Source organism: Hermetia illucens, chromosome 1 (genome assembly GCF_905115235.1).
Source record: "Hermetia illucens chromosome 1, iHerIll2.2.curated.20191125, whole genome shotgun sequence".
NCBI classification, from domain to species: domain Eukaryota; kingdom Metazoa; phylum Arthropoda; class Insecta; order Diptera; family Stratiomyidae; genus Hermetia; species Hermetia illucens.
This window is the reverse complement of record NC_051849.1, coordinates 142,163,531-142,185,579: the sequence shown is the minus strand read 5'-3', so window position 1 is coordinate 142,185,579 and position 22,049 is coordinate 142,163,531. Positions and strand designations below refer to the sequence as shown.

Here is a 22,049-nt window from a genome sequence, read left to right as displayed (position 1 = left end):
TGGGATATATTTAATTAAAAATGTTCATGTGTGTGCATTCGCAGTAGAGAGCAGGTATATTTCAGACTTCCAATACTTCCCTTTGATGGAGTTTTATAGAGTATCCAATTCAAAGTTTTCACCCAAGTACTTTACTTCCAACCCATAGAGTTCTCGCAGATTAAATTAGCATTCCCGGTACTTTGGCAATATGATATTGCAGATTTATATGCATGCAATTTATCAATACATCCAACAAAAAGAATCGATCCTACCTTATGAAATAATCCTGCACAAATTCAGGGTTTTCATCCATCCAGGACTCCATGCGAGCATACTCGACATCATAGCAGGTCTGTTGTGTCGGTGGCAGCATTTGTTGTGATGGCAGGGGGACGCCGGTACGAGATCCCAAACTATCAAATCCCGATCCCGGGCCCCCCTGCTCAGATGGCATCCTGTTGTTGGGCTGCTGAGGCTCCTCTATGCTACGTAAATGCAAACCTGCAAATAAATGTTGAATAATTAATCACGAGTTCAATACATTTAGTTGGAAGTGAAGATTAAATATGAGAGAAATTATTATAGCAAATTCCATTGAAGGCAAAGTCGATCAGCCAACACAGATGAATACTATGCTGTGACCGACGTCAACTGAACTGGGAGGGTCGTTTGCATGCCAATATTGTAATGAGCCGATGGCGGATCAAAGAGCTGGTAGAATTCAGGGCACCTGCTGCCATTCATACGTAAACTCAACTGCATGGAGTCTATTGCAGTCTATTCACGGCAAAATTCGAGGATGACTTTGAGCCTTTGTGCCTGCACTCGATTTGCAGCTAATTGGAATTTTTGCCTTTGTTCAACTTTCCCTAGTTGCAACCCTCAAATACTATCGAGCAAGTGCTACTACACGCTTGTACTCAGCTCATTACAAAATTATATTAATTCTAATCACACTTTTGTGCTGCGGAATTACATTCGTGATTATATAATTCGGAATTTTGCGAAAAGTATGTACTGAAAGTCTATTTTAAATGACCCACCCCTACTTCTTCGGTGGCGCAATACCTTTTATTTTAGTCTTGGGTACCTTGTGGGCTGTGTCGAATATTTAGAATTAAACATGAGACTCGTCTTAGAATTACTCGGTATATTTTCGCGGTAAAATTGAAACACGTTGCCCCATAAAAACTGTCTTCTGCGGAATTTGCAAAGCAAAAAGGCAATTTCAAGGTATTCTAATGTTTCTGCTGCCGCCATGTAAACGTCCTTGCTAGAAAGTGAAGCACTTTTTAGGCCACACAGGTGAACTGCTCGTTCAAAAATGATTGTTGCAATATTCTTTTCAAAAATTTATGCAAAAGATCACTGTTTCAGCGGAGTCAGAGAGGGTAAATTTGGTTCAACTTTACAGTTGGAATTTGATGTTATTTTAATAGCCTATTATACTCCCAAAATCATGAATTCTGGAGCACTACTGAAGTGTGTAAGGCAAAGTTCACCCATTCACGCCTTGCCTGCACCAAATTCAGGAAGACGAACATTCAAATGACATGCACTTTGGAGCGTTCAACGCAAACATCATTCCCCATTATTAAGAGTTCTGTAACAAATATTCTACTTCAGAATAATCAATGCGAAACGTGTCGATAACCATCGCCACTTGGAAAAAGGTCGAGCTAGGAGGAAACACAATTTCCAAAGCGAGAACGCTTAACGCAATATTCACTCGTTTTTGTCCCTGAACAATCGAACCGAGACCATCTAAATGTGCTGTTGTACTCGTAGATATTGGTATCCAGTATGACTGACAACCACTATGTTATCTATTTAGAACGCTATTTTACCATATTTATTATGTTCACTGGGAAATACATACAGTGACACGACGTCAGCCAGCATAAACATTTGCATACAGAGGAGGCAACGCTATTCGACTATTGTAGAATTCCTAATTAGTTTTACCAGAGGTCTGCTATCGTTGGCTCAGTATTGTAGCATCAAAGTTCCCGAACGGGCAAGAACTTACCCTCATGCTGTTGATTCTCGATATCTGATGCGGACTATTACTTGGCACCGAGAAGACCGACAAGGAGCAGTAGTTATCTTGTGGCAAAACTTTCCCGTCATCCTTCCATTTGTCCTTGCTACTCGTGCCTGCACCCAGGGAACATGGCTGCTTCTAACGCAGGAAAGATCCTTGCTTACACAGCAAACAATTTTGCATACATAACCTATATGTGTGCTCAGGTTCCTGCTACAACGAAGAGGCCAACCAAATTCGATATGCAAAATGTGTGCAACAACTTTTTTCTTTTCTAAAAGGCAAAATGAATCCCCACAGCAACACGAATGTTGGCTGAATTGTATACATCAATTTGAATCAACAAAAAGGACATATTTCCTTTAGAGGGTGGTAAATGCAAATGTTTCCAACGTAGTGACGGTGGTACAGATGATTCGAAAAGTATTTGTATACCACGGAAAGAAGAAAAGATACCGTTGAGGAGAGTAATTTCTAATTGACCGGTTTTTCTTTTTTGAAGCCTAGAGAGTTTTGATCCTCGAAGTTGTCATCATCCAAGTTTCCAAGAGCTGATAGTTGTGTCTGTGTCTGTGTCTCTCTGTCGGGGAACAGTCTGTTCTTGCCAATAAAGTGCAGGTCCGTAGGAGGTTAAGGACTTCATTGGAAGCTCAATTGGAAACTCTGAATTGCACACTTTTAGCATTCTGTGAAACATATCCGAAGCCAACACGGTTAAATGATTCCCTGGTAGAACAGAATGCCAAAACTCAGGAATCATCAACTATTAAACCGTGCTTGTAAGAAGCAATAACAATGAAGACTGGTTAAACTTCAAGAACCCCAGCGTGTATATAAGCAGCTCATAAGAAGGTTAAAGCGAGGTTCCTTTAGAACATACTGTGATAAACTGGAAGGAAAAAAAGAGAGATTTTAAGGCTGCGTAGAGTTGTTAAAAGAGTTGAGTCAAATCTTTTAGAAAACCGGATAATACTTTGATGAACTTCGGAGTTGAGTCAGTACAGACTCTTAAGTGATACAAAAGAAGAGGAACGAAGAGGAGGGAGAATTGGTAGTTTCTGAAAATCTCTAAAGACAAAAGAGTTGCAAAAGAAACTGGAACATTGCGAGAGCAGTGGTGAAGAAAGAAAAGGTGGTAAACTTTCCTCTGAACAAGAAGGGTACAGAGTATCTAGACTTTTGGCTATATTTTACTAGCATCCCTTGCTCTGGGCTACGTACTTACCTTTTGGTTGCAAATTAAGGTAAGGAGTCAAACCCAAACAACTTTGAATAATTAATGTCAGGAAATTCCAACTGTGGGTCACATTCGTTAGAAGGAGCTAAAATCGTACACCTTAAATAAAAACTAATATGCTTCCTAGCATGGGGAGTCCTGTGAGCCGTTTCTCTAGTTCTTGGTTTCCAAAATAGAGGCCATTAAAGAGGCTTCTGAATGGGACGCCTTTCCGAAAGCTGTGTGATGCGGCCAGAGGATATGATGTGGATGATACTTTAATGAAGAGGATCTATGCATAAACATAGCATTCACAAAGATTGCTATGCGTTGAAGTAGGTGATAACAAAAAAATGAAAGGTTGCCCTCAAGGCGGCGTGCTATCGGCACTTGAACTGAAAAGTTTACCAGCTGGTGGTATTGATTTGATTGGTGGTTGTTTCCCCAGTCCCAAGTTTTTATAAACCCAATTAAAACCAAGGTGGTATTATTTGCAAAAAGGAAAATGGGATAACTCTTGCAACCTCTTCGGAAGGTGGAGGAAGGGAGTGAAATATCTAGAAACTATCTTAAATAAGAAACTTGTTTGGAACAAACATGTAGAGACAAAGATGAAATGAGCTCTTAGGGTTTATGGGATGTGTAGAGGAACATTTCCCTCGACATTCGAACTAAATCCTTATGCTCTAATGTGCTATAATCAGGCTGATATTTGCCTATGTATCCGTGGTGTGGTGGATTAAGATTAGACAGCAAAGCCTTCAGTATAGTGCCTCACTATAAAGCAGTGTAAGCCGGGAATCACCAGTGTCATGAGCACGAAAATCGTCGTAACTCCAGATGCATTACTTAATTTGCAGCCCTTGTATATACATATATATTCACTTAAAGTGATGAGAGTAGTAGTTCGTTTAGATCTATGGAAAAACAGCAGACGTGAAGGAAGCAGAAAACTGAATCCAGGTCTGGTAATATCTTCCGATTCTCAGATCCCCGTCTCTTTGGTTCTCAAACACAGAAAAAACGGGTCTGAACGACAAGTATCTTCTACACCGGTGATTCAAAAACTGAAAGTGTCCTGTGGCATTAGTCTACCTCTCGGTAGCGAGGGGACATGTTTTTTTTGGACAATATACAACCGTTTCCCAGGCTATAGTGTAAGCCACCCTGAAAATAGCAATCTTAGAGATTGATAAGCGACTGAAGGGCAGACACATTACAATCTGCAGCGCCGGTGAAGCTGTCGTGAGAGTGTTGGGTAGTCTTTTGAGAACAGAAATCGTTTAGAAATGTCGAAATCGTTGGACCTTCATATTTAGATTCAATACAATGGAACTATTATGGGTACCTGATTACTGTGGCGGACAGGGAAATGAAATCGCGGGTGGCTTAACAAACAAGTCGGAAAACACTTCTGGTTTTCCGACTTGTTTGTTAAGCTCGGCACTTTAGATATGGAAGGTTTTGTATATTTCTTGTATAAGAACATTGGAATGGAGCGGGGTCCAATCTGTATCTACCTCATTACCTGATCCACTTTAATGTGATACTGATATTCAAAGCCTTAAATGGCCTATTATAACTTTGTTAATAGCCCGATTTCTATCAAGCTTGGTAGTATCATCTTCTATATTATGGACTATTTACTGCATCATTTTATGATTCAAGGATGAATCTAAGGAGAATTTTCAGTAAATTCTTAAAAAATATAACAATATATCATTTTCTAAGGAGGGCAGGAACCTAGACACCGTATACTTCGTGATTTATTTTCAATTTTTTTGGTTTGATAGCTTCAGGAATTGGATAAAAAAGTTTCAGCTGGAAGTCGTAGATTCGAGCCGATCGTCGACCTTGCGGAAAGCGTCAAGGATCCTTTTGCAGCGGAGGAAAAAGCGGTATATACCGAATAACCTCCAGCGTAATAAGATATATGTAGGACAGACTAAATGCTTGATAACGACTAGATTTAATGAACACATCAAGGAAGCGGTAAGAAGTGTTCGGAAACAAGTCGTGCATAAGATCATTAGTGGCAGCGCACATAGTCGAGTCGGCTGTCACTATATGGTGCCTGGGCTCCGAAGCACCTTCCATGCCGATATCTGCTTAAATAAAGTTAATAATAGTATATTACTACAATTTTTTGTAATTGGTTAGAAACCCCCCTTAAAATCATCGATTATAGTCGATGCAACGGGAAAATCTTGAGCTCTTGCGTCATACAAATCGAACGACAACCTTGGACCCTTGGGAAACTTTAGAAATTTTGAGAGAAGACGCGACGCGGTTTTAGTAGCTTTGTACTGATGAAGGGGGTAAGTTGCTCCCGAAATATATATCTACATTGAAAACTAAAAATTTTAGTTTGGGGGCAGCTACTTGTCTATCAATTTTGGGCTAGACTACAAACAACAGACAAATATCTAATCTCTTAAGGGGGTCATCCCGTGTATCGGATCAGAGGAATCGATTTTTTTTGGCTTCAATTGTATCTAGATATATAGTGTAGAATATACGGGCAGTGATTTTTCGATATTCGGAGTCGTTCGGAAATTGCAGTGTTAAACAGGTAAAATGTCACATGCCAGGTTTATATTGATCGCCGTAATAGAGCGCGTATTTATCGGTTCGAATAACTTTGCTAAAATCATAAGAATTGAAGCCAAGGCTTTACTTGTGTTTTTCATGAAACCTAAGGTTTATGGACTAGATATAGCAGGCTAATGGTCAGTTAAGTTTTTTTTGTTAAAAGTCGCATTCTACTTTTTAAATGCGTTTTTCTCGAAGCTGCATGTTCAAAATCTGCTGCCAGCACGACTTATTCAGAACATATTTTTCTACGGTCCGCAAACTAGGATAATTGCGATCCATTCAGTAGTTTTTTTTAGTCATTAAAGAAGCCTTGAAAAACACCAAAATTCACAAAAAAAAAGTTTAACAAGGCACCAAAAATTGTGCCTTCAATATTTCCTAATAATTCTAGTTTGCGAACTGTGATTAAATGGGCACGTTAAAGCGCCATTTACATTTTTTCTTTAAAATGATTACAGTAGAGGCAGCTTCTTGATCCTTTTCAGTTGAGTAGTTTCTGAGAATGGATCTGTTGAAGAAATCATCACTTTTGACCCCTCCCACTCCCCATTTTTCTCACAAATCTCATAACTAAGAGCAACTTCGAGTACTAATCAAGATCTTTCATTTGATATTCAACATGATTATAAAGGGTGAAAACAATGGTACAGCCCCCTTTTGCATGTATGGCGACGCCCCCTAAATCTCAACCTAGAAGGATATCATTCACTGCATGTTTGGGCGTTCACAGTTCCCATCTTCTCACCAAATCTCGTGTCAATCGGAATAGCCGTTTCTGAGAAGACTGCGTGTGACGGACAAACAAACAGACATTGAACCGATTTTAATAAGGTTTTGTTTGCAAACAAAACTTTAAAAGGAAAGCATTTTAAGTGAGGCAAAGAAATAGTTCCAACCATTTGTCGAATGCATGAAGAGGTCATGATTATGAAAACAGTGCGGATTCCAAGGCAAAAGCGTGGAGGAGAACTCAAAAGTCAAGGTCGGATAATGTTATGGATACTTTTGCTAGTCGACAACATATTACATACTGCCTTATCAACAAGACATGCGAAAACACAACCGATAAGATACCTTTCTGATACTACGCGAATAAACGGATTATATCTGTCTACTATCTTAGCAAACCATAAATCGATGCAAAATGAGCTATGGGAATAATTTAAGAGGATCATATTGACCATAAATATCACCAGAACTAAAATTTCATTGATCCACTTGTGCAAAATCATTGCTTGCAAAATCTTAGAATGCAAGAAATTTGCACGAAAGTGACCTATTGTAACTTTGTTAGTAAAAGTGCGATTTCTACCAAACTTAGTAGTATCATGCTCTATAGTACCATATAGCCTTTATTATTGCAAATAAGATAAACTAAAGGGCTGTTTCCAACCAATTTCTAAAAAATATACTTATAATGAATGCGATAATAAACTATGATTAACTTTATTTAAACAAGCATCGATATGGAGATAATTTTGAGTTCTAGATACCATACGCATGGACCATGTTTATGTTTAGATTTTTGGATTAGGTAGTTTCTGAGAACAGGTCCTTGAAGCAACTGGCCCCTTTCAGGCCCCCACACGCCTCAATTTGGCAACCAACGTCAAAATTTCGGTTTCGTAAAGTGCTGATTCAGCCCTTTCATTTGATACAAGTCTACACTGGGTGAAAAAAAAATTTACACCCCCCTTAAAATCAACGTCAAACTATGTTACCCACTGCATGCAATGGAGTTCATAGGTCTTACTTTTCTTCCAAATTGGATATCAATAGGAGTACCCGTTTCTGAGATTATAAGTGTGACAGATAGATAGGCAGACAGACGAACGGATCGACAGTTAGGTAAACAGTAAACCGATTTTAATAAGTTTTCGTTTTACACAAAACCTGAAAAAAATAAATTCGCCTACTGTCTGATAACTCTGAGAGTTTGCAGCGCATTTAGAATATAAGATGAGGTCGTGTCAGTTGTAGCAGGTATGGGCTGTGTGTGTGTACTAGAGAACGTAAATGAACTTACCAGCAGCGAGTGGAAAGCATAAATTTGTGACTAGGATGGATCACTAGGAACGTAGATGGAAATATTCCCCGAGGGGTTCGGGGAGGGAAAAATTCATCCCTAATATTAGGGAAGTCACGGGGATACAAAGTACAACCTACACAGTTCTTCCCAAGACATAAAAGCAATAAGAGTTTGAATGGGATAATTTTAGGAATAATCCTACAAGTGGTAGAATGCTGGAGGAGCCACTATAAGTTACGGAGATTGTTTACCAAATTTCTGCGCACATAAGCCTTAAACTTTTATCAACAAATTCCCCAAATTCCGAGTAGAGTCGGGATAACTACGACGAAGCCCATAATAAGCGCGGAAAAAATGTGAATCCTTAGAAGAACCCAGTAAAAATATATTCAGCACCATTCGGCGGATCAATGAATTTACCCAAGTCAAAAAGAGGCAATCGAATCAATGGGAACCAATTTTGCCGGAAAGCTCAAAAAAGACTTAACCGCTTAAAAGGCTACTTCAAAGGTGGGACAAACAAGTATTGGGATCGCATACTGATAGGAATTCAATTAATTGCTCTGTATAATATTGAGGTTATTAAAAAAAAGTCCAATCAACTATACTGCACCGTGAGACTGTTAGTATATAGGATGACGTTTTTTACGATACAATTTTGAGGAGTAAGGAATCGAAAAATTTCGCTACTGTTGCATCTACTGAAATAGAGTTAAAACTGGAGCAGAGGAAATCACATTCATACTGGATCCTTTTCGTAACAGCTTGGAGCTTGAGAGGTCTCCACTGAAGTCAACGTTGTCGCTTGTCAGTCGAGGGTCATCGCAGGGCTCGGAGAGAAATGCGAATAGTTCCTGGATCGGCACAAACTTTGAAGCGTTTCTTTCAAAGAGCAATGGCATCAATGAACTGTTAGAATTCATAAAGAAGATGGTGTATCTCACCAAAAGATCAGGACTCGAATAAGACGCATTACGTGGTACTGTATCGATCACTAATGAAGAAAAACGGACAAGAGTCAACTGACAAGGCCATCCAAAAAACGCAGGTCAGATCTACTCAAGATAACGCCGGCGAGAAAGCAGGTCGTAACAAGTGGCAAAACGAAAAAATCTGATCAAATTTTACGACAGTGTGAATCGCATCAGATAGAAAGAGGCGACCTGATGTTGAAATTGAAAAAATCCGGCGAGAAGTCCGCGGAAGTCGAGTGATGAACGTTATTTGAAACTTTTGTGGAGCTGGTAGGGTAAGGCTCGATGTCGATTTGACATATCTCAGTACCTCGTTCAGGGGAGGAATGGTACGGGAGGCGAGTAAAGACCCTCCCATAGTGATTTCTAAAAGTGGAAAAACAAGGATAACTGGTTGGCCTACCAGCACTTTTGAGAGTGCATTGTTGCCGGCTCTAGAAGGAGGTCACGACCAGAAGGAATAGTGCAAGGGTGAGCCAGATATGTCAGCATGCGACACTATAGTAGGAAAAAAACTACTGGTGGAGCCAGTAAATTTCGACGTACTCATTTTGTATGCCAGCAAGGGGCAAGGAAGAAGCCGGAACTCTGGAAGCAGAAGGAGGAATATGGGAACCTGAATGAAGTTGCTACACGAAGCTGTGCTTTGAGAGAAATGCCAACCATTGTGCCGCTGCCTACGAAATTGCAATAAATGCGATTCGTGGGCAAAAATCATCCCAAGGGACATGCCCGCGCGTTTGCTTCAAAATAATTACAACTCTCGCCGAAATATAGAAAGGGGTATAACAGGATGTCATCTCGATCCTCGGGGTTACTGAGGAGCTTCGTGTTAGAATAACAAGCCTCCGGAATAGGAACCGGATTCCGCACAAAATCCTGAAATTGACTATTAAAATCAGGTCCATAGAGTTCATAAGTATAACTGAATCCTGTAATGTTTCCCGCTTGGTGGAAACAGAATTACCAGAGCTCCAGACATAACCTGGCGTATTCTATATTGGCCTATCTAGATGGTGATATGTAACAGACTGCTTCCGTTCATCGAGCTGATGTATAGTCTATCAGAGCGGCAGTATGGGCTTTGGCGATAGTAATGCTCATTTGACTGTCTATTACACTTCTTTTATTTGAGAAAAATTACAAATAGGGGCACGAAATTCGGTTGATATATTAATCGACTAGTATCCGACATCCACTCACGATACAAATCCCTCTGGCATTAACAAGATTTGAACCGTGAGCCTCCGCTACGACATCAGTTGCGTAAGAGAGGAGAGATAAAAAAGTAGCGACTTGAAAAGAAGCAGGACTCATTTTCAAAAACTAGTTAACCAAGAATGCCGAAAAAAGAATGATGACCTACAAAATACTCATATACCCCTCCCTTATCTACAAGACGAAGTGCGTCAATACAAATCAAAATATTGTATAAAGTGCGATTTTGGAAGTTTTAGTACGAATACTATTACTATTAGCAGAGTTATAGTAGATAAAACTTGCGAAAATATGAATTCCAAAAATAGCGCGACTAACTTGAATGCAAGGAGTCGCATCTTCAGAAGCGCCTGTAATACCAAAATCCATTGTTTGTTATATTTAATATATAGAATTTGAAAGTAGATGGCTGACAAACTCTTTCCTTGGATAGCAACTGGTACAAAGACTTTCACATCGCTCTGTATCGCATAAAATTGCAAATATGTACATATACGCCATAGATTTCAACCATGATATTGTGCCGTTGTTAGGATGCCCGAGACAGGTGCGGTATACAAAGAAAAACGATATCAACAGCATTGAAATAAGGAGTGCAATAAACATTTTCCCTCTGGGGAAATTAATTTACCCGCAAGGTTAGTTCAGGTTGAAATGATTCAGAGAATGCTTCAAATTAATTGCAAAAAGCTAGGAAAATTTCCACTGTGCATGCAACTGGCTTTTCACAATGTACATGAAGTTTTTATCTTGAGGGTGTTTTCTATTGAATTTGAATTCCAAATATATGAGAGTACCTGAAGTTGCACCCCAATTTCAATTCAGTGTATGGTAGACCTACGCTTAAGGCTTTCAAATTTTCCGATTGTTGAGTATGAAAATCCTTACTTCAGCCTACACATTTTCCATATTCTGGTGATGGTTTTCGAGTTTACCAAAATAGTAACGTGTTTTACGTCCCTAGGCCCTGAATCAGATGCAGAAATTTTAAACATTTTCTGCAGAATCTATTCGCACTCATCACACCATTTTGGAAATGGAAAGTAATCTGCAGAGAGTGCTTTGTACAACTCACCAGGTTATCTATTTTTGAAAACGAATTATCGATGATTACAATGTACATTCAATCTGAAACGTGGAAAATTTCCCATTTATCTATTTGCGGAGCAGCAATGCCACTCACCTACTGGCGGTTTGTAGGTACACAAAAGAAAATACCTTAGCACCAAAGTAGATGTTTCCTTGAGATTTTCGGAGCCAAAAAATGGGTTGCGAGCGTCATTATAAGGAAACAATTTTGCAAATGAATGCGAGATAAAAAGAAATTTACAAAAATAAAACGTGCCCTGAAAAATTCAAAGGTACCTAAGAAATAAACCGCCATATTCAACGAAAAAATTGAAAAGACGATTGTCTACTCTTGAGCATTATAAAATACCATAGAAAAATGCAGTTTGGTTCTCCGCAGATTTATTTAAGGTCCAGCACTATATCTAAACATTCAGGCGTTAAGCAAGATTAGATGGTGGGACTCTGGAGGGCACTCCTTTTTTTATTACAGCATTGTGGTATTACCCTCTACGGTGCTACATACCAAGAAAGATTTCCAATACAAAGATACAGGAGGCTTCTTATGAGCAATTGAACACAGTCCAGGAGGGGTTCCTAAAGGTGGCATTGTGATCGTCGTGATTGATCTGGGCGCTGAACACCTTTCGCGGACGCTTGCGAAACAAGATTTCACAAAACTTTAAAAAGGAAACAAGTCGTTGAACCGGAACCTCGGCGCTTCAGGTATGAAAGGCTTTGTTTGCTTCTTCTGTGAGTATATTTGAGTGCAGAACTATTCCATTTACACGTAGCCCATTATGTATATCCATTTAGCATCTCAGACTACTCACGTTGGTGTCATATTGACAGTTGCAGAGCAGATACCGATATGGAGAGTATTTTGAGGCCTGGATACCATATAGAGGCAGCTTCGTGTTTCTTTTCAGATTTTTTGGTTGGGTAGTTTCTGAGAAATGGTCAGTTAAAGAAATCATCGCTTTCCACCCCTCCCACTCCCCGTCTTTCTAACAAATCTCAAAACTAAGACCTGGAAAAGTACTAAGCGATACCTTTCATTTGATACCCAACATTATTCTTTTGTTAAGGGAAAGTCGCACCGCGTCCTTGAAGAACTATTGTGCCCCTTTTACTGGTTATAGTGTACCTATTGATCATAGTATCTCAAGCAGGCCAGTAACCGTTAGGAACTTTAGTATGTTCCCCACTTCCAGAAGTTTCAGCTTTGCATCTGGTATTAAGTGTTCTCCCAGATGTATCGACCTACTTTGCACAAGTGCTGGACACTGTCCCAGGACGTGCATAGAGGTTTCCTCCTCCTCCTCACAGAACCTGCAGGCAGTGTCCGTAGATATCCCTAGCTTTCCTAGGTGGTAGTTCAGCCGACAATGACCAGTGAGAATTCCCACTATGATTCGGAGGTTCTTTTTGGTGAGGTTTAAGCAATCCTTTGTGCGCATGGGTTCGTATCCCCCAATAAGCACCCTGGACTGCTCCATCCCTGGTAGGCCCGCCCAATATAGTTCCCTCAACCGTTTTTCTTCGTTTCTTAGATTCATAGCCATGAAACCGTTTCCGATTCCACAGAAGGGTTCTGGCCCGTATAAAGGCATCCCTGCTCCCTGATTGGCTAGTTCATCCGCTGCCTCATTGCCTTCCAGCCCAGCATGGCCTTGAACCCAAAGTATCCAGACCTTGTTGGACGAGCCGAGTGTATTCAGTCTCTCAAGGCATTCCCATACCAGTTTAGAGTTCACCTGGTTGGACCTAAGTGCCTTGATCGCTGCTTGGCTATCGGTGAGAATAGCTATGTCCTGCCCCCTGTAATTCCTTTGCAGATTAAAGGAGGCACATTTGTCTATGGCGTAAATTTCCGCCTGGAATATGCTAGTGTACCTACCCATTGGCTCAAAGTACATTTTCCTTGGACCAATGACACCGGCACCCGCTCCCTCTGCTGTGAGGGATCCGTCAGTGTACCAAGTAATCAGTTGCTGGTTTAAGCCGTATGTCACAGCCACGCTTTCCCAGTTTGTCTTGTTACTCCAACGTGTTTCAAACTTCTTATCGAAGTGAAACCTCGTTGTCATGTTGTCCCTCGGTATCAGTAATTCGGGATACCGTCTAGAAAGGATATCAATCTTCCTTCGATTTAGGCAGCTCCCCGCCTCACTCATGCTACCGGCCATCCTGAATATTGATCTCCTTGCCTGCATCTGTATGTGCAGATGGAGAGGGGTTAATCTCAGAAGGACCTCCAGGGATGCCGTTGGGCATGTCCTCATTGCCCCACTGATACACACGCAAGCCAGCCTTTGGAGCTTATGTAATTCCCTGGCTTGTGTGCTGAGTTGGGTTCTTTCTGCCCAGATTACCGCTCCATAGGTAATCATTGGTCTTACTATTGCAGTATATATCCAAAGTAGTATCTTCGGGCTACAACCCCATTTTTTTCCTGCTATGGATCTGCAAGTCATCAGAGCCCTCGTGGCTTTCCGACAAGTGTTTCCGACATGTGTCTTCCAGAGTAATTTTTGGTCTAGCGTGATTCCCAAGTATTTGACCTCTGTTTCTCGTTTCACCTCCATATCATGTAATGTTATGGCTTTCAGGTGATCCAGTTTACGCCTCCTAGTGAATGGTACTATGGTGGTTTTGGTTGGGTTGATCCGCAGTCCCACCTTCCTGCACCAGGCACTAGTAACCCTTAATCCAGTTTGGATTCTATCACATAGGGTATCTACATATTTGCCCCTACAGATTAGAACAATGTCGTCCGCGTAGCCCTGGACTTGTATTCCAGTATTAGTTAACACGTCCAGGAGTTCATCCACTACCATACTCCACATCAGCGGCGATAGTACTCCGCCCTGTGGACAGCCTTGAGTGGTGTTCATGATAATAGAATTTGTACCTGTTTGTACCTCTATTTGTCTGCTTTCTAGCATTTTGCCCATCCAGAGTGCCAGGGTGTTTCCCACTCCTTTGCGGCTCAGGGCATCCTGTATCTCTGTGTGCGATGTGCTGTCGAATGCTCCTTCGATATCCAAAAACGCGCACAGTGCAATTTCTTTTGTTTCAATGGCGTCCCGTAGTACCTCTGTCAGCTGATACAGAGCAGTTTCAGTTGACCTTCCTGCCCGGTAACCGTGTTGACAGTGATGTAAGGGATTACGCTTTAGAACGTTAGTTCTAATATAGTTGTCTATGACCTTCTCCACCGTTTTGAGTACGAACGATGTTAGGCAGATTGGTCTGAAAGATTTAGGGTGAAAAGGATCCTTTTTACCCGCCTTCGGAATAAAGACCACTTTTGCCCGTCTCCATGCCCTTGGTATGTAACCCAGTGCTATGCTCCCCCTTACCACCCTCAGAAGAGACTCTAGGATAATTCCTAGGCCCCTCTGGATAAGTGCAGGGAAAATGCCATCTGCTCCGGGAGATTTCATTGATTGAAAGGTTCCCACTGCCCATCTTAGCCTAGCTTCTGAGCATACCTCTTTTGCTAGTTTCCAGCTCTCTTTCCTTCCCCTTTTATTCGTTGTTGGGGTGTCAGGCAGATTATTGTCGCCTGCCGCCGAGGGGTAGGACCCCGGGAAATGAGTTCCGAGAAGCAGGTGTACCCTGTCCTCCTCATTCTCGGTGAATGTCCCATCTTCCTTTTTCAAGCAGACAGAGGATATTCTCCCGTCTTTGGCTACAGCCTTGTACAGCCTAGTTGCTTCTGTGATCTGTTCAATCCCTTCACAGAATTCCCTAAAGCTGTTCCGTTTCGCTTCCCTGATGGCGTTGCTATACGCAGTCAGTGCATTTTTATACCTCCGCCAGTCCCCGGTTCGTTTTGCCCGGTTAAAGAGTTTTTGTACCTCCGTTCTCATTCTGGCTAAGTTTCTGTTCCACCATGGTACATCCCTTGATGACTTGAGTGTCTTGGCCGGACAGCTGGCCTCATATGCGTCAATGACGATTGTGTTGAGGTCTTCCACCACCGTTTCTAATTCTAATTCGCTCCTGATGTCCCCGCTCCCTTGAAGGTGGGCAATGTTGTTGCTCAGGTGCATTGTGTAAGATTCCCAATCCGTTCTCTTGGGATTCCTTATTATTCTTTTTATTTCGGAGTTACCCTCAATGTCGAATCTGATTATCCTGTGATCAGACATTGAGGGTTCATCCGACTATATTCGGTAAAAAAAAATTTTACACCCCTCTTTTGCATGTAATCTCAAGGTAGGAGGATATCAGTCACTGCACTGTCTGGGCGTTCACAGTTCCCATCTTCTCACCAAATTTCGTGTCAATCGGTATAGCAGTTTCGAGAAAAGTGCCTGTGACAGACAGACAGGCAGACAGTACACGGACAGAAGACACAGCCAACGTTTCAGAAACCGGTCTGAGTCTGAAGAGTTACACAACACAACACAACAATATAAGAGGGCGAGGAAAGAATTGAAAGCAATCATCTCTTGCCGAAAATAAAGCCCCAGGTTTAGACGGCATTCCAAATAAAGCACTGACAGTGGCCCTCGAAACAGTTCCAAGATGGTTCGCTGAAACATTTACGGCGTGCCTCATAGATGGGATTTTCCCGGAAGAGTGGAAGAAACAGAAGCTTGTGCTAATCCCGAAGCCAAATAAACCTTTGGATGATCCTTCGTTTTATAGACCTATATGCCTGCTAAACGGTGGTCTCTCAGACAGGCAGTTGGGATTGCGAAAAGCAAGATCTACTGTCAATGCCATCAGCACGGTGACAAAAATTGCAGAAAAAGCAATGGAGGCCAATAAATCTTGCGCGGTAGTTACTCCCGACGTGAAGGATGCCTTCAATACGGCAAAATGGAGCAAAATAATTTCGGCTTTAGCCAAATTGGGCACTCCTAAATACCTGGTGCACATAGTCATGGGATTTCTCCGAGAGAGGATATTGTGTTACGATTCGGGCGGTGGACCTAAGACGTATACAACAACCTGCGGGGTTCCACAAGGATCAGTCCTCGGTCCTTTCCTGTGGATAATAATGTATGACGGAATTCTAAAGTTGCATCTACCCAAAGGAGTGACAATCATTGGCTTCGCAGACAATATCGGAGTAACTATCGTGGTACAAGATATTGATGAGATGGAGGTACTCACAAACAAGGCAATTTTTTAAATCAGGTCTTAGCTAGGAGTCATGGTTGACTAAAGACTGAAATTCAAGTCCCATCTTGAAAATTTTGCAACTAAGACTTCCAGAGTGGCTACATTGTTGGCAAGAATGTTACCAAATATAGGTGGTCCTAGGCAAAGCCGTCGACTCTTGATCTCGAGAGTTGTTAGCTCCATCTTGCTTTATGCAGCTCCAGTCTGGGCTTTGTCTTTGAAGGTGGAAGCAAAAAGAAGAAAAATCGCAGCCCCATACCGATTGAGTGCATTGCGAACGTCATGCGCTTACTGTACAACTTCGGATGAAGCAGTTTGTGTGATAGCAGGCATGATCCCCATCAACATCTTCGCGAACGAGGGTCGACGCCTCTATAAACCATCATATGCAATCGGTGAGTCCTATACCAATCGTCGGCAATTGGCACGAAGTGGACCTATTTTGAAATGGCAAAAAGATGGGATAATGCCCTACAGGACGCTGGATACACAGGATTATTCCAGATGTCTCTAAATGGATCAAGCGAAGACACGGTGAGGTTAGTTACCACCTAACACAATTCCTAAGCGGACACGGAAGGTACCGTGCATACGTTTATCGCTTCGGGCGTAACGACCCCCCGTATTGCCCAATATGCGTGATGATTTCGGAAAATGCGGAGAATGTTGCTTTTAACTGCCCGCCGTTCGCCGCACACAGAGCGGAGGCGGAAATTGACGGCGAGGCACGGTTAACAACCGAGAATATGGTGGACCACATGCAAACCTTTGAAACATCCTGGAGGGCGGTAGAAAAATTAATGAAGGCGATTTACAACCTGCTGAGGAGGGAGGAGCTTCGGAGGAAAGTTACAAATAACGACAGAAGTCGGTTCATAACTGATCTTGCCCCGCGATGTAATACCAAAATGGCAGTCCCGCGGGTTAAGCGAAGGAGAAGGAGGCGGTCTTAGTGAGTAAAAGTCTCACATAACCGTATGGCAGGAGCCAAGGGTAGGTTTTGAACCTTTCCACCTTCCAACCTATCAAAAAAAAGATAAACGGACAGACATTGAACCGATTTTAATAAGGTTTTGTTTTGCGGAGTGGAGTGTTGACTTTAAATCAGTGCCTTGTCTGGATAACCGAGTATTTATTACCCTATCTAGGCCAAAGTTATGTTCACTGTTGAAAGGTTACCATAGCGCAACTTATTAGGTCAGTATAGTGCAAAATATTAAAATTAATTAAAATGATATAGCTGATGCAACGCCGGTATGAGAAGAGAAAACTTTGTTCAAACATCATCGCACCGTCACTCCGTTAGTTTAAAGGTTTACCGCGCAAGCATTTAACTTCGGTAACGGGCTCTGTTCAGTAAATAATGGCTCACTTCAATGAATAATACATGCTGTCGATATTGGGATAAGATATTGTCAACTCCTATGGGAAAAATTCCTGCGGCAACAATTTTCAACCATCAATCATATCGTTTCCACTTTGCATTCTGCTTCGCCTTCAACTACACTTCAGTTTTCAACATTCTCACCCCTCATACTTGACAATACTTCACGACTCCACTCGTTCCATCCGCAGCATAGAAACCAACCGAACATTATTTGTTCTTAAAATGTTCAAGAATAGGCGTATGGCTCTCATCCCCAGTCGAGTTATCCATACCTATAAATTGAAGAATGCCCCCGAGAATAATAACCAAGTAAAACGACGGGGATGAAAACGACATGTCACTCTGTATGTGGTAAGTGGTGAGCACGCTTAGAAACACATTACCTAAAATAGGAAAAAGAGCAAGTCGTCAAGCTCATCCTGAAAGCCGCTTTCTCACCTTCTTAAGATTTTCTATTGAAGCTTCTGCTCTTATTGCCTGGAAAGATTTTTGTCTGTTTCTCAAAGAAAAATAAGCCCCAAATGAAAAAGGACGAAATTTGTAGAGAAAGAGAAAAAAGCCACCAATGTGATGTCTTAAGAGTGAAACTGTCCATTCACCTAGATGAAAATGAAAGCAAATTTTTCGCCGAGCCAGACAATATTCTGGATAATAGATTCAGGATGTAAGGAACCTAGAGCGCAAATTTATTCCAGAAGGTCAATTATCACTTCTTGGTACTGAGGAAGAATATTGCCTCAGTGTTGCTCTTATTCTCGCTTTCACTCAAGTTCTTAGAATATAAGTCAATTTCCATAAATGGGTGAAATAGGATCCTTACTACAGACCGAATGAAATGAAGAGAGAATGTATTCATCTAATTTACATCCAAGTGTTTCCTTTTACCCTCGTACGTGTTTGCCAGTCTTCTATAAGTCTCCGAGCAGGAGTACATTTGTCGGAACTCGTTTATTTAATTGCATTTATTTATGTGCTATGGAACAAAATTCTTTTATATTCTTTCGAAACGTTTTCATTAGAGTTGTATTCAATGATATAATAAAAACATAAAAGATTTGTTCGCTAATTTCACATGCTCAATTTGTTTACAATAGTATCAGGATCTTTGCTTGATTCTGACTTTAGTCTAGTTGCTTATAATAAAAACTCCCCTTTGGATATCTTGCATACACTTATCCTTCCCTTCTCATCCCAAGTAACTTTCTTCCAAATATTATAGTTCCTGAACAAACTTAGAAGAAGCAAAACAAAAACAACTAAAGCAACATCGATAGCTGTTGCTTTAGGGCAGGACCATTTTCTTGACATTGAGCTCCTACCCTAGACGTCCGGAGTAGATAAATCATCGTATCAATCCCCATCCCTCGGGGCACTAGCATCCAGAATACAAATTAATCACCATTCGCTTTTTGTAACCTCGTTCGCCTTCTAAAATTAGGCTATCGATTGAGCTTCAAGGAAATTCAGTGTAAAAATAGAATTGTAATCCTTTATGGCAAGACTCCTAACTCATGCGCTCCCCAAGACGGTCCGAGAAAATTTTCTTTACAAGTTATCGAATGGCTCCAAAGTACCGAACTCAGTTGCTAGGATATTGTTCATGTTTCTCTCCTCCCCGAAGTGCTTTAGTTCTAGGGCTGGATGGCACTGACAACATCAGCACGCGTCCCATTACTCATTTCCACGTTGAAGCAACTCGCAACCGAGTGCAATGGAATTTTCTAAAAATAGCTTGAACCGTAAGGAAAGCGGATTGGCAGACTCCACCTCGATTTTATTGTTTGGGTAAAGATATATTTCCCCTGGCAAACATTACCGCACGGAATTAATACCGCGCCTTGGGATAAGGGATTGAGAATTGCATGTAGGGACAGAGGTTGCGGTCGTCAAGTGGATCGATGGTAACTTTCATTGCATCTCCTCGATATGCAGCTCGCTCGGACCAGCTTTTCGATGAAAAGAGGAACGAACCGTGTTTTCATTCCTGGAAGAAGTCCACGCAATAAAAAATCCAAGCTTGTGTAATGGAAATAATGAGGGCTTATTTCTAATAGTTCTTCTTGGAATTGAAGGAGCTGCCTTCTGTGTCAGTTGGGTTCGATTCGGAAGAAAATTTACTTTGTGGGTATTAATTAATTTATAAAAGGCTGCCACTATACATAATCTCCCTCGTAATAACGGACCGGAAAAAAGTTCGGTTTCGCAGAAATTCTTGCACCAGATAAGATAGCATAAGCACAATTTCACCCTTATACTAGGGTTAAGCCATTTGAATCACAGCATTATTTAGATTCGTTACTTATCTTGTAAGTTGTAATAAAAACGGGAAAACCGCAACCCCGGCGCATCAAGTATAAAACGTCTTGAATTATAATAAATATATATGAAACAGACTTGCTATAACTTGATAAATAATCGTGGTGGAGGGATTTGCACCAAAATTTCCAGTATAATCTTTTGGGTCACAGGCACAAGGTTTCCAGCAACTTCGATTCACAGGGTAGTTGCTGTAACCTGAACACAATTTTTTATACATCCCGAAAAAATCGGTAGAAGACTCGCGTTACTTTTGGGCCCAACTGTGGATTCGCTCCTAGAGATTAATGTCGGATAGCCGACCGCGAAATTCATTCCAGAGAGCGTTTCGCAGTCTCGGCCAACTAACCTCAACACTGGACTACCGATACTACATGTACCGGTTAACCGCATCCCAGGCCTGCAGAATTGACTGGGAGCATCAATGCAGAGAACATTAGACGGTAGTAAAACAGGAACTCGAAGTCGTTCTATCACTGACAGGTTCTTGTGGGTGAACGAACATTGTTCTTCTTGTAGAACTTCCTTAACGAATAATATTTGCTTAGATACCAGCCGAACACAGGGTCGCTAGTTAAGTGATTGTGAATGATTAAACTCACGTTGAATGTCTTCAGTTTGAGGGCGGGCAACATGGGCGTATATTTTCGTGGTCAGGCACTGTTTCGAACGCACACGCAAATCAACAAACAAAAGGGAATCTCAAGAATTTAATCTTCCTTGTTTGGAGTCTGAAAACAAGAAAGAAGCAAGAAATATTGAGGACAGAATAGGCACAACTTCAGCTGACTGCCTCCATATTCCATTTAAGTTTTATATCATCCATTGCTTTATCCAGAGGAACGGAAGGGCTGAAAAACCCAAAAGAACCCCTCCACATTCACGAACCTGGCTAACACAGAGGCAAGCGCGTCTCGGGGGGTACTTCAGTGGAGGTGTGTTACTTGTGGGCAGGTCTTTGCAGTTAATTCAGTTATTTCTTTAGGCGGCCGTGTGGTCTTTTAGTCATCGTCTGAAGTCCTAATTAATAGAGTACTACCTTTTTTTCAAAATTTGTAAAAACTCCTTAACCAGTCAATTTTCCAAAAAATAAAAAAATCTTTATTATTAATTTTACTTGAGCAGATATCGGTATGGAGGGCATTTGGAAGCCTAATGACATATGAATGAAACTTCATGCTTTTTTCGGTGATTTATAACGGTGTTTAGCACCTCGACTTACCTCCCTTTATACATAATTCCAATACGTCGACTTATATCCTAAAGTACCAATCAAGGTCTACCCTCAAATAGCTACATTCGGTGAAAAAATGGTATACCTCCTTTTATATGAATGGGGTCTCTGAATATACCGCACAGGGAGTCACAGTAGCCCGATTGTAAGATTTGTTTTACCCCAAACCTTAGAAAGCGAGGTAGGGTCGGGTTGATCCATTTTATGAAAATACAATCAAGTCATTTTTTGTTGTAACACTTAAGTGTTTTGGAATGCAAAGGGTGAAGAAATTGAGACTTATCTCAAGTCCAAAACCTAAAATTTTCGCACTTGACTCTCAACGACCCCGGCTCAAGCCCAGTCAGCCTAACCAGGACTAGCTTTCAGAATTCCTTGAAATCGTTGGTTACATTCGATGATGGCATTCTGAATAGTCGAGCCTTCGCGTCAATATTAGCCAAGACTAGTAGAAGACACACAAAAAGTCCACCAGGGAAGTTACTTATCTTATGGTAAGGTGCTATTTACGGAGAGCATTGTATTGATCTAATACTAGCTATAAAAATCTCAGAAAGATATGTACATCAGCTTCAGCTTGGAGGTGTACGGGTAGTGCGGGCACATGTAGAACTCTCGCCCACCAAAACGCACCCATGTCTTTCCGGATCTACCCCCTACCTGTTCACCATCAAAGTATCCCTTTGTTTCCCCAGGTGGACATCACTTGTACTAGGGGTGCCTACGCTAGTTCACTACTACATTAAGAATGTCCAAAATAGGAATAATGGCATGTATGAGTATTTTCTAAGTGGTAAGGAGTCACAGACTTCGCTACCTTGAGTAACAATCATATGCCCAAAGC

At 41.3% G+C, this 22,049-nt stretch overlaps 1 protein-coding gene across 8 annotated transcripts in view; it reads right to left on the bottom strand.

Annotated features, from left to right (window-relative positions):
* The window catches only part of LOC119646684 (dual 3',5'-cyclic-AMP and -GMP phosphodiesterase 11-like), a 506,073-nt gene that overhangs the window by 46,657 nt on the left and 437,367 nt on the right, over positions 1-22,049 (bottom strand). For all 8 annotated transcript variants that reach the window (XM_038047243.1, XM_038047241.1, XM_038047242.1 and 5 more), the window contains one exon: positions 255-483. In XM_038047243.1, the coding sequence (XP_037903171.1) occupies positions 255-483 (229 nt within the window). The remainder of the gene's footprint in view (positions 1-254; positions 484-22,049) is intronic.